The sequence below is a fragment of the Balaenoptera musculus genome, chromosome 1 (genome assembly GCF_009873245.2).
Source record: "Balaenoptera musculus isolate JJ_BM4_2016_0621 chromosome 1, mBalMus1.pri.v3, whole genome shotgun sequence".
Classification (NCBI taxonomy): domain Eukaryota; kingdom Metazoa; phylum Chordata; class Mammalia; order Artiodactyla; family Balaenopteridae; genus Balaenoptera; species Balaenoptera musculus.
Window position 1 is genome coordinate 45,187,671 of NC_045785.1, and position 16,306 is coordinate 45,203,976.

At 44.8% G+C, this 16,306-nt stretch overlaps 1 protein-coding gene across 5 annotated transcripts in view; it reads right to left on the reverse strand.

The window, feature by feature from the left end:
- Positions 1–1,804: 1,804 nt before the first annotated feature.
- YIPF1 (Yip1 domain family member 1) overlaps positions 1,805–16,306 on the reverse strand; it is a 34,993-nt gene continuing 20,491 nt past the window's right edge. For 2 of the 5 annotated variants that reach the window (XM_036831740.1, XM_036831747.1), the window contains 2 exons: positions 12,564–12,695; positions 1,805–2,338 (listed from right to left, as the gene is read on the reverse strand). In XM_036831740.1, the coding sequence (XP_036687635.1) occupies positions 12,606–12,695 (90 nt within the window). In that variant the 3' untranslated portion in view covers positions 1,805–2,338; positions 12,564–12,605. Of the gene's footprint in view, positions 2,339–7,100; positions 7,151–10,447; positions 10,543–12,563; positions 12,696–16,306 lie in introns of those variants that run through there. The other 3 variants (XR_005017239.1, XM_036831731.1, XM_036831757.1) reach the window with 3 other exon arrangements.

The following is a 16,306-nucleotide window of genomic DNA, read 5'->3' on the forward strand; positions in this document are numbered from 1 at the left end:
CCCCCCCCCGTGGGTTTGATAATTTGCTCACAGAACCCAGGAAAATAGTTAACTTACTACTGCTGGTTAATTACAAAAGACATTTTAAAGGATACAAATGAACAGCCAGACGAAGAGATACATAGGGTGAGGTCTAGGAGGGTCCCAAATGCAGGAGCTTGTGTCCATCTGGAGTTAGGGGTGTACCACCCTCCCAGCACATGGATGTATTCACCAAACCAGAAACTCTCCAAACCCCATTCTTTTGGGATTTTTATGGAGAATTCATCACATAGGCATGACTGATTAGTAACTCCATTCCAGTCCCTCTCCTCTCTCTGGAGAATACGGGGTGGGGATGAAAGTTCCAAGCTTCTAATCATGGCTTGGTCTTTCTGGTGACCAGCCCCATCCAGGAGCCCCCAAGAGTCTCCTAATTAGAACCCCAAATGCTCCACTATCCAGGAAGTTCCAAGGGATTTAGGAGCTCTGTCAGTCACTTCTATCACTCAGGGTCTTAAGGGCTCTCTGTCAGGAACTGGGGTCAAAGACCAAATATTAGAACAAAAGATTCTCCTAGCACCCCTATTTACAAGGGCTTTAGGGGCTTTGTGTCAGGAACTGAACTGGGGCAGAAACCTTATATATTGAGATATATATATATATATAAAATTTCACAATATGCTTCTATTCTTCAATAGGAGAAAAATCCTGTCACTTTCGGTAAGAGATAGGAATGGGAGGTTGCAGATGGCTTGTACAGGGGAATGCACAGATGCACATGTATAAGAATCACTGCCTTGGGCAGCAGGAGTTAAGTATTAAAGAAAGAGCGAGCCAGGGCACCAGTTCAGATGGTGACTGGAAAGTATGAATACCAAGTTATTTGAAGAGTCCTTGAAGACAAAAGAAATATTTAGCTGGAGAGGACTCAGGGGGCGCAGAACAGTTGCTTTCAAACATCAGAAGTTAACAAAGGGAAAGAAGCTCAGACTTTGATCTGAGAGCCCAGGGTTGGAGCTCGGACCAATCAGTGAAAACCGCAGAGGCGCTTCTAACAGCAGGAGTGGTTCAGGAGGAATGGCTGCCTTGGTGAGGCTGAGGCTGGTGATCCCTTAGCAGGGATCACTGGACTGTCAGATCCATGGGAACAGGGACCTTGTCTGTTTTGTTTGCTGCCCCAGTACCTAGAAAGGTGATCAGCACATAGTAGGTGCACTATATTTGTTGAATAAAGTAATGGGGGTGACAGTCAGCATTCGATGGGAAGTTTGCCATGGTGACCTTAAGCTCACTGTAGCCTGAATTTGTGTGCTGCTTCCTTTATCTGCATGATCATCCTTTTTAGTCCAAATGTGTCTTTGTAGTTGTCTCAGAAATACACAGGAAACTCCTGTCCTGAAGAGGACAACAGAAAAAAGTGGGAAATCAGCAATCCTGACCTGGCAGAAGCTAAGCCTCCCAGATGGTGTATGTTTTGAACACAAAGCATAAACAAGTATCTTTGAGGTGTCACTGGTTTCTCCCTTTCATGGTCTCTAGCCAGGAAGTCACACTGCCTTGAAGAGGCACTCAAAGGGCACTAAAAGAATTTTCTAAAATCTGTATGTCAAATTAGGTTATAGGTAAGCATGTTCTTTAAACACACTGTTCCATGCTTAGAGGAAGAAAAATTCGGATGTCCATTCTAACCCCCGCACTCCAACAGCTAGCACATTAAATCAGACTCCCAGCAACCTCCAGCAGGCTGAAGATAAAACATCAAGGAAGAACCTGAGGTCAAAGTCACGAAGTGCAGACACAGACATTATTATTATTTTTTGTATTTTGTATTTATTTTGCAACCATTAGGTTCAGTTGCCCAGAGTCAGGTCACCAAAGACAAATCTTCAGGCTCCCAATGAATCCCAACCAAAGTTCATGCTGTTTGGCCACTTTAGGATGGCAAGAGGAGCAGAGGCTCACCTAGGTAATCTGTACACGATCCAGAGAAAAGACACCCGAGTTAGGATGGATCCATTTCAGGGATTAAGGGTGTACCTAACGTGAAGCACACCACGTGACCATGAGAGGCAAACGCAGGGCACTTGGGCAGCCTCACCCATCCCCTCGTATTTCTCTCCAAACCAGTGCACAGTCACAGTGACAACTGACAGTGAGAGAAGAGCTGAATGACACGTCTCAACTCAACAACATTTAATTTTTGTTTGTTAAACAGGTGATTAGGCTTCAGTGTGGCACCCCCCAGATGTTGGGGGTTGGGGCCATTCCATCCGTTTTCCCGCGCTTTGGTCGTTCTGCTTTCCTGCAATGGATGCCACGTCCAAAAGAACCATACTCCAAAACCCACTGAAGAGAACTGAAAAACAAAAAGAGTAACTTTCAAGATCAAGATGCCCCCGTACAGAAAGGATTTAGAGATATAACTTCAACACCAGAGCAGTCTGCCTCCACCAGCTCCCTAAACCTAGAGCCTTGAGCCCTGATTTATAGACTCCACGGAAGACTTCCTGCTGGAGGGGAGATGACATTTTTAAAAGTTTTCCTCTATTTCTTTGGAAACCCAGTGACTTTCTCTGACACACATCCCAAAGCTACCTTCACCCATCCTCCTTTCTCTCTTCTTTGTGACTGATCTGTGTTTGGTGCTAGAGGAGGAAAGATAAAAGTAAATATCTTTTTACATAAAAAGACATAAAAAGATTTGGAAAGTGAGAGCTGTTTGTGGTTGCTGAAACATACGGTTATACAGGGGACAATGGCAGGATATGAGGCAGGACAAATGGATTAGGGATGGATCATGGCAATCCAGGGAGTTTGGGTTTTCCTTAGACAACAGGAGGCCAAAAAAAAGTTTCTAAGTAGAAGAGTGATGCAGTCAAAGGCACAGTCAGATTTATAGATTTTCAAAGACCCCTATGGCTACATCTAGGATGGATCAGAAGGAGGAGAAGAAAAGAGACAGAGAAACCCATCAAGCTCTTACCATAGTCTAAGTGTGAGATGATCAGGTCCTGAACGCTGGGTACGGTACTGATAGGACAGATTTGAGAAATATTTCAGAGGTAGCATAGACAAGTCTTGCTGACAGATAAGATGTGGAAGATAAGAGGGAGGAATCTACACTGATGCTGAGGTTTCTAGCTTGGGTGACCAGGTAGATTTCTTAATTTATCCAACAAATATTGATGGAGGACTCACGTGCCAGGCACCGGATACGATGAATAAGGCAGACGTGGTTCTAACTCTCAAGAAACTTACAGTCCAGCAAGGGAAACTACAGAGTAAACAAATACATAAAACATTATTTATGTAATTACGATTACAAGGTACCATGAGAGGGTATGATAAAGAATCTAACCTAGTCTGAAATCGGGGCAGTGTGGATGGCAGTGCCATTCACTGAGACAGGAAAATGAAAGAGGATCTGGTTGTTGGGGGGATGAGTTTAGTTTCGAACATAATGAATTTGAGGCATCTGTTGGTACACCTAGTTGAGGATTTGCAAGAGACGGGAACTTGGAAAAAGAGGCTAGATATATGGTCAAATCCAGGGGAGATTAAGGAATGTGGCAGAGAGGGGTTCCTAATGCATGGCCTTCCCCCTAAGAGAATAAGCCAGGCCTCCCTGGCGATCTCATCAGGGGAAATATCACAACCAATGTCAGCATTTAAGCACACCATGAAGGTGAGGCTGAGGCAAGGGAGATTTGCCTAAATCCACTGGCTCTAGAAAAGGGAAAAGTTGCCAACAAAATAGCTGTGAAAAGTGGTTGGAGAAGGGTGGATGCTGTAATTTGTTGGAGTGAAAGAACCTAAAGTCCTGATTGGCCTTCTGGTAAACATCGGCTCTGGTTTCTGAAATGCTAAGTAAAGGTAGGGGCAAACCAGTCCACAGGGCAGGCACTAAAGATTTATTTTCATAAATATGGAAAGATTTGGTCCACAATGTTACCATCAGCCAGGGCTCCCTCGCCACTTCCAGGCCTAAGACCTGGGTAAGGCTTCCCTGGCCACTTCTGGCTCCCCACCACGGTGGCCCCCTGTGGCATGCCCTACTCCCTTCCTGGCCCCATCCCTGCAACCAAGCCTGGACAGTATCACCATTGCCTGATCTGGAGTGTTCCAATCAGAAGTTCCCAAAGTCATGATTCTCTTCTTAACTCAGCAAGGCCTGCTAGGCCTGCTGTGTGATGCAGGAGATATAAAGTTGGGCTGTAAAATCTGGGAAGGTAAGAACCTATCTCCATTGTTCACCAGTAGCCCAGCACCTAGCACAGAGTAGGTCCTCAATGAATGAACAAGAGTTTCCAAATAACTTGGCAAATGATCCCAGGAAAGTTTTGAGTGCCACATGGTATGTATATAACCCTTGCTTGTTCAAAATCTAGCTTTCCCCAAATGCCTGCTGAGTGCTGGGACTATATTGGTAAATAAATCTCTGACCTCAAGGAACTCTCAGTCTATGAAGTTATGGTTAATAAGAAAATGGCCACAATAGAGAAACAAACAAAGAACTGTAGCAGAGCCCAGAGAAATAAGTAAGTAATATTACCTGGAGAAGTAAAGCAAAACTTCACCAAGGACAGAGTATCTGAAGTAGGCCCTGAAGAATAAATAGGAAGTTTCCAAGCAGACAAGGGAGGGAAAAGCATATTCCAGAACTTAAAAAAAAAATCTTGAAAGATTTTATTTATTTTTTAAAAATTATTTATTTATTTTTTATGCTGCGCCTCACAGCTTGCGGGATCTTAGTTCCCCGACTAGGGATTGAACCCGGGCCATGGCAGTGAAAGTGCAAAGTCCTAAACACTGGACCACTAGGGAATTCCCTTCAAAGATTATAAAGTAACATTTCCAGTAATTAGAGGTAGTTTGGTACTTTTACTACTAGATCCCTGTAAGTGCACAGTGGGATAAAACATAAGTACTTATGTGATAGCCCAATTCTATCATTGATGGTGTCAGTGAGAAATGAGATCCTCAGTACAGGAGAAAGGAGATATGAATATAAGATACAAGCAGTTTAGTACTGTACTAAACAGGAATTGGAAGTATCAGTATGAACTCACAACATATGTTCTATCAAGCAAACAACAATCATATTTCCTAGCTCTGAACATTGAAAAGGCCTGAAAACAATGACTAAGCCAGTTGCAATGAGCACCACTAGCATCCAAATTGTGACCTGGAAATACTATCTCCCCACTGAATGGAACCAGGACTCCTTAGAGAAATGGCTCAGTCTGGGTCTGGGACAGGAAAAGTTCAAAATGAGCCTAGAACATTTGGTCATAACATCAGAGACTCCTAGGGTCGTGCCGACAGGACTCAGGCGCCAACCTGAAGAGGCTCCCGGTGGCCAAGTACAGGACAATTTGAGCATCAATAAGCATAGTATTTGCAATGGACTGAAACTAATTGGTCATTGCTGCAGATCCTAGTGAGCCAACTACTATTTTGAAAGCAGGTAAATAAAGAGAAAAAAATTATTTATCTTGCTTTTCTAATATAAACTGTATCACTGGAACCACACAGATGAAGGGAAATTTTAATTAAAGAAGTATTCTAGTAAATAAATAAAGAAGGAAAGATAGAACTGAAATATCACCATTTTGAACCCCCTACTGAATTAATGGGTCTAGGCATTGCTTATTAATGACTACTAATATCAAAAAGACAGAGAGAGGGCTTCCCTGGTGGCGCAGTGGTTGAGAATCCGCCTGCCAATGCAGGGGACACGGGTTCAAGCCCTGGTCTGGGAAGATCCCACATGCCGCGGAGCAACTAGGCCCGTGAGCCACAATTACTGAGCCTGCGCGTCTGGAGCCTGTGCTCCGCAACAAGAGAGGCCGCGATAGTGAGAGGCCCGCGCACCGCGATGAAGAGTGACCCCCCCCCCACTTGCCGCAACTAGAGAAAGCCCTCACACAGAAACGAAGACCCAACACAGCCAGAAATAAATAAATTAATAAATAAAAATTAAAATGGAGATTTCTTTAAAAAAAAAAAAAAAAAGACAGAGAGATAATTAGACATTATGAGTTTATGGATGGAAGGGTTTTACGGCATATATCAAGTAATCTTGCCAAAAAAAAAAATCAATCTGAATCTGATCAAACCTTTAGATACAACCACCAATTCACAGAAAACAGAGGACAGAGCTATATGTTAAATGATACCATGGAGAAACAATCAGCAAAATCCAGACAGTGAAAAACTATAGGATAAATGATTTTTCAACAAATAAGTGGCAAAGGGAAAGAGAAAGATGGAGTAGGACTCTATAATTTAAAAGGCATTTAAGAGGTACAACACCCAATTGCAATATGAAACTCAAACACTGAAATGTATTTGATATTAGAGTTATTTCTTTTTTAAAAATATTTATTATTATTATTTTTTATTTTGGCTGCACTGGGTCTTAGTTGTGGCATGTGGGATCTTCTAGCTGCAGCATGTGGACTCTTAGTTGCGGCATGCGGACCCTTAGCTGCGCCATGCAAACTCTTAGTTGCGGCACGTATGTGGGATCTAGTTTCCCGACCAGGGATCGAACCTGGGCCCCCTGAATTGGGAGCATGGAGTCTTACCCACTGGACCACCAGGGAAGCCCCAAGAGTTATTATTTCTTAAGATGTGATTATGGTACTATGGTTAGGTTTTGAAGAGTATCTTTCTTTTTTTTTAAAGGTTGTTTTAGCCTCTTATTTTAAATATTTATTTATTTTTGGCTATTCCTCGTGGCTTGTGGGATCTTATTTCCCGACTGGGGATTGAACCAGGGCCCATGGCAGTGAAAGTGCGGAGTCCTAACCACTGGACCGCCAGGGAAGTCCTTGAAAAGAGTATCTTTTATAGATATAGAATTTAAGTGTTTATGGATGAAATAATAGGATGTTCTATATTTGCTTCCAAATAATACAGGGGAAAGAGGTGGGGAATATATGGGTATATGGATGAGACAAGACTGGCCATGAGTTGACAACTGTTGAAAGTGAAAGAGGGGAGGGGTACATAGGGATTCATTATACTATTCACTCTACTTTTGTCTATGTTTAAAAGTTTCCACTAAATAAGTCAAATAAAAGAATAAAAAGTTATTGTGTTGACCCACTTACCATCCCAGGTTCTCCCAATTTTCCTCAGAGAAAGGGAACTAAGACGAAAACTGAAAAAGAAATAGCCCAGAAACTGAAAATGGATTCTCTGGGAAGGGACATTTCCCGACATTGAGTGGAAAAGAATAAGGGGCTGTAGAAAACAGTGTTAGCTATGGTGTGAGATCATGCAGTTTGGACACTGTGTTAAAGGGGATTACAGCATTCATTGAGTTAAAGCTGATTTCAGAATAAAAGAACTGATGTGTATAAACCTAGTAAGAACATTTGAAGCTTTGGCTTATAAAATGAACTCTTGGCATGAGTGAGTGAAAGGATAATTGCGTATAAACCCTGTGTATCAAATCAGGAGGGTTTTAATTACAAAGGAGTCTCCTGAAGCCCTCTGCTCATCCCTTATTAAAGCCCTTATCACACTGCGGTATATTTACCTGCTGGCCGTCCTCCTCTGGACAGAGCCACTTGTCATTGCCCCTGGGAAGGTAGCCCCAATCTGAATACAGTCCTTCAGATACTCCATCCCTCAAGCCAAAGTAAGACTCCCTAGGTTCACAAGGGTCCTGGCTCAGAGAAGAAATGGCATTGGCCCTCAGGTGATAAGTTAATATAAAACAGAAAGGAAAGAACGAAGGAAGGAAGGAAGGAAGGAAAGAAGAAAGCCAGATGTTCTTTATAATGTCTCAGTGACTTATGTAGGGGTAGCTTCCCTGATTACAAGTAATTGGAGGCTCCCTCGTGATCCTGAGGTTCTAGGAAGAGAAGTGGTTAATGCTCTCCCAGTGATCCCTTCCAGGCTAAGCCCTCCACTGCACAGATTTACATGAGGAAAGTTATCTGTGACATTAGAAGTCATTCTTTTCCAGTGAAAGCTGGGAGTCCAGAGCTTACAGTGAGAGGCACAGCCAGCTCATAAATCTGCAGCGCTCAGGGCTCTGGACAGCCCTCTCATTGGCAAAGCGATTGATGCTTCTGCCAGGGAGGGTCCAAAGAAACTGTTCGTCACTATCTCATTTAGAAACTTGACACCCAAATGGAAACACTGACACCCAAGTTTATAGATCTGAGCAAAGCCCATAGGTACCAAATCTGTGTAAATCAGGATGGGAGGTCTGCAAGGGCCCTAAGGGCCAGGATCTTCCAAGATGCCAGCTTCTGACTCTCTGAAGGTGTATAGCACCTGGGACACTTGGTCTGGAGACTTCATAACCAAAATGTATGGAAGGAACTGTATGTATGAAGTCTCAGCCCAGGAGCAGGCTGAGAGAGCCCCTCTCCAGGTTGATGTCAGGTATTCTGAGGCAAGGCAGAGAGCCAGGCAGCTGTGGCCACTGTGTCCTCCACCTCTGTCCCTCTGCAGCTGAGCTCAGGTTTTCTTGTTCTAGGTGATGTGAGCCCACAGTGCATCACTGTGTCTCAATGAACAGCCTATGTCTTCACTTTCCCAAAAGCCACGGGAAGTTGACTACTCTTTTCAGAAAAACGGGTAACTAATTGCTTTCTGCTCACGCAAGACCCCCTCTGTGAAGCCTTCCCCCAGGCCAAATGAGTCAGTGTTTCTGTGCTCCCACAGTGCCCATCAACTCACAACTTGGCCATGGCACTTCTCACACAGCCTGGCCCACCGCCTGGTCCTTATCTGGTGAACTGTTTTACCCATGGACCAAGGCGCCTTGAGGCAGACTCTATCTGATTTTGCAGGTCCCCAGTGCCCAGCTCACAGAGGCCACAAAGTGGCCTCAAATAAACATTGAGAGAGAAAGTAAATTATGATCCAGGACTCAGTGAGCCAAGGCACTTCTGGTAAAAGCCCACATCCTGACTCTTGCTTGAATCTTACAAAGTCACCTCCACCCACTCAATTAACGAAGCACTCGCCCTGTCTGTGCTAGGCGGGCATTAGGCCAAGACCAGGGAGTCCAAGTGAAATAAGAGTCCCTTCCCCATGGACCTCAGATGAAGATCCATCCTGCTCTGGGGCCTTCTCTGCTAACAGTCAATGGGGTCCATTTGCAGGATGAGCTGGACAAGTGTGCAGGCAATTCAACAGTAATGCAAACAACCTACCACGTGTTCATTCTAAGGCAGTGGGCTCCAAAAACAACCCACTGAGGTAGTGGAAGCAAAATATTAGAACTTCTATCAATATTTATTTTTCATCAAAAAATAAGGAATTAAGCTTTAATAGTTACTATATGGATTGACAACAGTCTTTGTAAATGCTTCAAATATAAACGTGTCACTAAAGGTGTGTGCTTGTGGCAGAGAGACTCTAAAATGGCCTCCATATGATGTATATGTATAGCAAATCATCACAATGTGCACTTTAAATATCTTACAATTTTGTCAGTTCATCCTCAATAAAGCTGAAAAATTAAATTAAATTAAAAAATAAAAATGGCCTCTAATGATCCTTGCCTCCAGGTATTTATGCCCTGATGTGTCCTGTCCCCTGGAGTGTGGGCAAGACTTGCAACTTGCCTCTAATCCAAAGAATACGGCAAAGGTGATGGAGGTCATTTCTGTGATTACATTACATAGACGGTAACTTGCATCTTCCTAACAGAGTCTCTCTTGATTATCTCCATTTGTGGCTTTGATGAAGTAAAAGTCCTCACATGGAGGGGCCTATGTGGCAAGGAACTGAGGGCAGCTTCCAGCTGACCATCAGCAAGGAGGCCATTGGTCTGGCAGGCCGCAAGGAACTGAATCCTGACAAGAACTATGTGAGCTCGGAAGAAGATCCTTCCCCAGCCCAGTTTTCAGCCGAGACCCCGGCGCAGGCAACAGTTTGAGTGCAGCCTTGTGAGAGTACTAAGCAAGGAGGAGAAGGAGAGAACTAAGCAAAGCTACACCCGGATTCCTGACTCACAGAGACAGTGAGATAATGAATGTGTGTTTTTTGAGCTGCTAGGTTTGTGGCAATATTGTTAGGCAGAAATAGATAATTAATACTGTCCTCAAATTCTTAACTGACAGGTTGTGCAATCAAAGTAGTGTGGAGACCTCTAGATTAGCAAAGTAGGCATTCCCCACCCCCAAAAGAGCCAAAGGTCAGCAGGGGAGACTGCAAGTTTTCGTGGTAAAAAGAACATCAGCCTAAAAAGTGGGAAAGTGGAAAAAACCTCAGGAACTGGTTCCCTAAGACCTGGGTTTGATTCCCAGCTCTGCCTCTAAGAGAGGGGTGATCTTAGTCGACTCAGACTTACTAAAGCCCAGCTTCCTCATCCATATAATGGGGACAACAAGGCTAGTAAGAGCGGCCAATGAGAGTGACCTGGACAGTATTTTGTAACATAGAATGTGATATACACGTTAGATTGCTACCAAACCTGGCCTTGGGCAGGGCACTGTCCTCTCTCGGCCTCAGCTTCCTTACTGTAAAAAGAGGAGGGAAGCACATCCCATCTCCAAGGGCTCTGACCTTCTTTGATTCTAGCATCACCTACAATGTGAAGAGAGGAAGCGGGGAAATCAGGCTCTGACATTTACAGTGGTTTCCTCGTCACGCCATTGGCCAGGATGACTGTCGCACCAACAAGGCAACTGGAGAGGCCTCTGTTTGACCAATCACATCTTGTCACCTTGCAGGGTCGGCGACCTAAATTCCTCAACGAAGAGGGAAAATCTCCATTTGTTTTACAAAAAGGAAATAAAGGGTGACAGTAAAGTCAGTAAGAACCACCAAATTCCAGCACAGATTACTAACCCCTTTCAGAAGGGCAGCAGCTTGATTCTATTACTGAGCACCAACTATGTGCCAGGAGCTTTTATAAACATGATCTCTACTTTCACTACAATCTTATAATATAAACACACACATACCTCACTTCATTGTTCTTCACTTTATTACACTTTGCAGATATTGTTGTTTTTTACAAATTGAAGGTTTGTGGCAACTCCACATTGAGCGAGTCTATTGGCACCAGTTTCTCATGAGCATTCATCTCTGTGTCACATTTTGGTAATTCTTGAAATATTTCAAACTTTTCCATTATTATCCGATTTGTTATGGTGATCTCTGATCAGTGATCTCTGATGTTACTACTACTAGGACTCACTGAAGGCTCAGATGATGGTTAGCATTTTTTTAAGCAATGAAGTATTGATACTTTTTAATTAAGGTATGTGCATTGCTTTTCTAGACATAATGCTGTTGCACACTTAATAGGCTACAGCATAGTGTAAATATAACTTGTATATGCACTAGGAAACCAGAAAATTCATGTGACTTGCTTTACTGCAATACTCACTTTACTGTGGTGGTCTGGAACCGAGCCCACAATATCTCCGAGGTAGGCCTGTAGACTGTATCATCTTTATTTCATAGTAAGTTAGCTGAGGCTCAGAGAGAGTCAGCCCCTTGCCCCAGGCACATTGCTAGTACATGGTAGGGCAGGGATTTTCATTCTGTTTGACTCTAAAGGCCCTGGTCATTGCACCACACCCTGTTGCTCTGGGAGATAGCAGCTTGGGCAGAAAGGTCAGCCCATGATTACAACATAGAGTAAAGGTTCTTGGCCCACAGCGAGATCATGTGCAGAGTGTGGCTTCATTCATTCATTCCACAAACATTTACTGAGCACCCACTGTATACCACGTCATGTGGTGGACAATGAAGAAACAGAGAAATACCCATTCCTTGTTCTTATGGGGAGACACCCTAGTACATGGAGGACAAATGGATGAATAAATGCGTGAACAAATGGATAAGCAGGTGGACACACTGACAGTGAGTGACTGGTGTTTCGAGCACCACTAATAAAGTGATGTATAATATAGGGTGTAATGGGTTCACAGGTAAGTGATGAAGTGATGACTGCTGGAAGGGAAGGAACATTTCAGACAACTGGATCAGCAAGCGCAAAGGCAGGATGTGTTCTGGAGATGGCAAGGAGCTCAGCATGGCTGCAGGCTCAGAACACGGAGGAGGTGGAACGGGGAGGCGACAGATCAGCCATGGAGGAACAGGGTCTTTTTCCTGTACTCTGACCCTCTGAGCTAACCACCAACAGTGGAATCATCAAAGAGGCCCAAGAACAAACTGGGCGTGAGAACTGGTAAGCTTCGGAGAACTGCATGAGTAATTCGAGAGCGGTCACACTCAGGGTCTGAGGCCAGCCTGAGATGTCACAGAGAAACTGGAGAAAACCACTAGACTGTGATCAAATGGAACAAACCCATGCTGTGCTGCTGGGAAGGGGACAGGGAGCAGAGGAGAGGGGATGCTGGGGCCAAAAGGCAGGAACTCCTCTTACAGAAGAATCTGAGAGCTTGTGTTTCCCAAATGTATAAAGCCAGATGAGTCTACTTTCCAACTGAAGCCTCAGCAAGAGGGACACACACAGGGACATGCGTGTGCACACACACCACACTGAATCATTCAGACAGATAGAAGGGCCTGGCCCTCTCAGTGCTTGATGCTAACAGCAACAGGACTGATGCCCCCGCCCATTTTTACTGTACCTCATAGCGAGAAGATGAAAAGATAATCTCTCACTTTCCCCTTTAGCTGGACTTGGCTGCTGCAACTGTTTGGTTTGGAGCAGCTGTGCTTGTTGGGAGATGGTCCATCTCTGGTGCATCAAAAAAGTAGGCCTGCAGGAAAAGGAGACCCATGAGGGTGGTTAATAAATAATGGTCCAGGTGCGTGTCCTAGACTCCATGCTGACAGTACCTCTGGGCTCTCGTGGCCCCTACATTTCCCCCACTGCACTGGTCATCACTGAACTGTCTCTGTTTCTGTCTCTTACTCGACTGAGAGTGCCTTTTTAAATTTTGCTACCATTTATTAAGCACTTGCTACCTATGACTTATTCTTTATAACAACTTGGTGAGGTTGTTATCATTACCCCCGTCTGACAGATGAAGAAACTGAGGCCCAGACACGCTGCCATTCGCTTAGGTGCACGTGGCACCAAGTGGTGCAGTCAGGACTCAATGCTTGGTCTTTCCGACTGCAAAGCTCAAGCTGTTAATCACCACAGTCTCTCCTCCAAAGACCGTGTCCTTCTTGTCTCTGCGTCACCAGCCCCTCACACAGGGCCGGGCACACTGTGTAAACAATCGATACTTAATGAATTGAACCAAGGTAGACTGCTGCCAAACCAGTCGGCTCCCCGTAAAGACCTTTCAAAGAAAGTGCTAGGCAGGCTTTACCTCTTAATTCTTCAACTTGGAAATGAAAGGTTTGATAAGTGCTTCCACTCACCATCTACAATTTAACTATCAAAAATCAGAAGGAGGTGGAAGATGGAAAAACATCAGGGAGGATCTTCCCACCTGTTTCGGGGTCTGAGAAGCCTAACGTGAGCCCAGGAAAATGCCAATCTCACTAGCCTTGAACTCAGGTTGTTCGAAGGACAGGTGAACCCGTTAGTAAATCAGGGATCACTGCCTGCGCATGACTCGCCCCTGGAGCCGGGGCCTCAGGAAGGTAAAAAAGATAAAAAGCCACCAAGTCAAGAACCATCTCACCAGCTCTGCTCTCTATCAGCCAGAAGGGGGCACCAACACAACACGCTGGAGCCTCCCCCAACATAATTCCTATTTCGAGTTAACTCTTCAACGATCCATTTCAAAAAGTTCCTAGCTGCAGACTCCCTCTAGTTTGTCACATCCCCTGGGCAATTCTAGTAGTTTTTAAAAGCCTTCCTCCCAAGGCCCCTTCCGGCAGCTGTTTTCCAAGGAAGGAGAAGAATGGTCCCTAACCCGAGCAGGGGCAGGGGCCATATTACTAGCGTTGGGCCCCTCCAGTTATCTTGCAGGTGCACTGAGCCAAGAAGCCCCCAGGATGCAAGAACAACGACTATCCTCCAGGTTCCTGGAGGAAACCCTCACCAGATGGAATAAGCCAGGAAGCCCAGCTTCTAAACCTGGCTCTGCTAGGAACTCGCACTATGACTTTGGACAAGTCTTATCTGTTAAATGAAAGGACTGGAAAAAAAAATAAAAATAATTAATTCCACAAACACTAGGGCACAGACCCTCTACTCGGAGCAGTACCACCTCAAACATAGGTTTGTGCATCTCCAAACATACCAGCCAAGGATGCAACCTCTAGTGCCTCCTTAGTCTCCCTGCCAGGTGTGTTCCAGGACCAACTTAGAGATCGTGTACAAGTATAAGCACCGAGGGACCCACGGCAGGTGCTGGGCTGTCATATGCTTCACTGCACTCAGGCAAAAACACTAATTCGTGTTCCCCAGGGGACAGTGAGAAGGCCAAGCTGTCTGGTTCAGCCAGTGCCCCTCAGCTCAAGTAGCTCCCCTGCCGTTTCCTCTCCCTGCCTTTCCAGTGATAAGAATTGCACATATCATTCATCCTTGTGGTAACATCTTTACTTCTTTTTCTAAGTGAGGAGGTGGGGGTCCAGAGGGGTGAACTAATAAGCAGAAAAGCAGGGAGTGATGGAGCTGAGGCTAAAACCCGTCTCCTAATGTCTGTTTCCGCCCTCTTGCATTGTGCATCTCCTCTGTAAGAGAAAGGAGGAGGCCATCTCCAGTGTGAACAACAAAACCCCAGACCCAGTGGGCCCCTGGCTAAATAAATGGTTCCCTTCCTTGAGGAAAGAAAACTGTGCCTCCCGTCCAAGAAGCGGTCCTACACCTGCGATTAGCTACCTGCTCCACCATCCAATCTGCCCCGCTCCTCTGAGTCCCTTAAAACTGAACAGGGCAATGTCTTTTCTCCTGCCTCCTCCTCTCCTCCAACTTCTCAACCGTGTGTGCGTGTGTAAGAAGTTCAGGAGAGAGATGGGAAGATGCCAGGGAGAGGCACCAATGAAAGGGCACTGTCCCTAGAGTTGTGGCCTGGGACCGCTCTTACTGGGGCACTCGGAGGAACAGGCAGCAGAGTGGCCCTGGCAGTTTCTGATGACACAGGGCTCGTTTAATAACTTCTTTATATCTGAAGGAACTATCACAGCATATGAAGGGCTTTCACAGCCATTTCACTGAGTCTCACAAAAGCCCACGAAATATGAATCTCCCTGACAGACAAGGAAACCCAGGTTCTGAGTTAAGTCACTAGCCTAGGCTCTCAATGCTAAGCAGCTCCCAGCCCAGTGCTCTTTCTACTTCATTATGATGCTCTCTTTTAGAAAGTTCCTGAGTAGCAAGATGGGCAGGTAAACCCAAACTTCAGTGTCATTTACCCCAAAAGGGAGGAGTAGGCATAGGAGGTAAAAGATCCTGGCCACAGGTACCAAATTAAACGTGTTAATAACAACACCCCTGCTCCACAGCCCCATCTGCCTTGCTCCCCTCTACTCTTTATAGAACCGGACACGGCGATGCCTTTCTCCTGCCTCCTTCCCCTTACTAACTTCTTAACAAGGTACATAACACGCACACACACACACACACACAAAATTCAAAAGAGAGATGGGAAGACGCCAGTGAGAGGCATTATAGCGAGAGAGTTAGTCACAGTGCAAAGCACATTCTTCCTCAGCAGACAGGAGGGTCACAGGAAGGTCACAGCAGCATTTCTAGGCATCAGCCCAGAGATTCCAAGTGCCAGACATTAATAGTGTCACTCTGCTGTCTCAAGGGGTTAAGCTTAGGCATATGTAAAATGCATGTCAACCAAGAACTTGGCACTTTTTGTGAGACTTGTTCAATGATAAAGTTTTGGGATCTTATTAAAGCACTTCATGAGACCATGGTTGTCTACAGAAAATATTCAAGATCAAACAGTGCCAAGAAATCTTACTCTGTAACTGCAAAGCCTGACCAAGGGTCTGGCCATGAGCTATGTGAACACCTTCCTGTGGGCAGCCATGACCTTAACATTCTTGCATTTGGATTTTTTAAAAAACCTATACCAGGCCTTGTTAAGGCCATGGGCAGCAATTTTTACACACAATGTGTACAGAAATTACAAAGAACATGTCTCCTTAGGATCAAAGGAAAGGGATCTAATTTATGGGCATTTATGGGACAAATTCCATGTTAAGTGCTTTATACGTATTATTTTATTTTATCCTCAGAACAACCCTCTGTGGCAAGAACTATTATACCCATGTTACAGATTAAGAAATTCAGATTCAGAGAAGTTAGGTTCCCTGCCCAAGCTCATACAGCCAGTGAGTGACACAGCTGGTCTTCAATCTGGGCCTGTCTGACTCAAAAGCACATGCTTTCCCTAAAAAGATACCTAAACACATTACTTCAAACATTGTTTTAAATGTTGTTCATCTTAAAGAT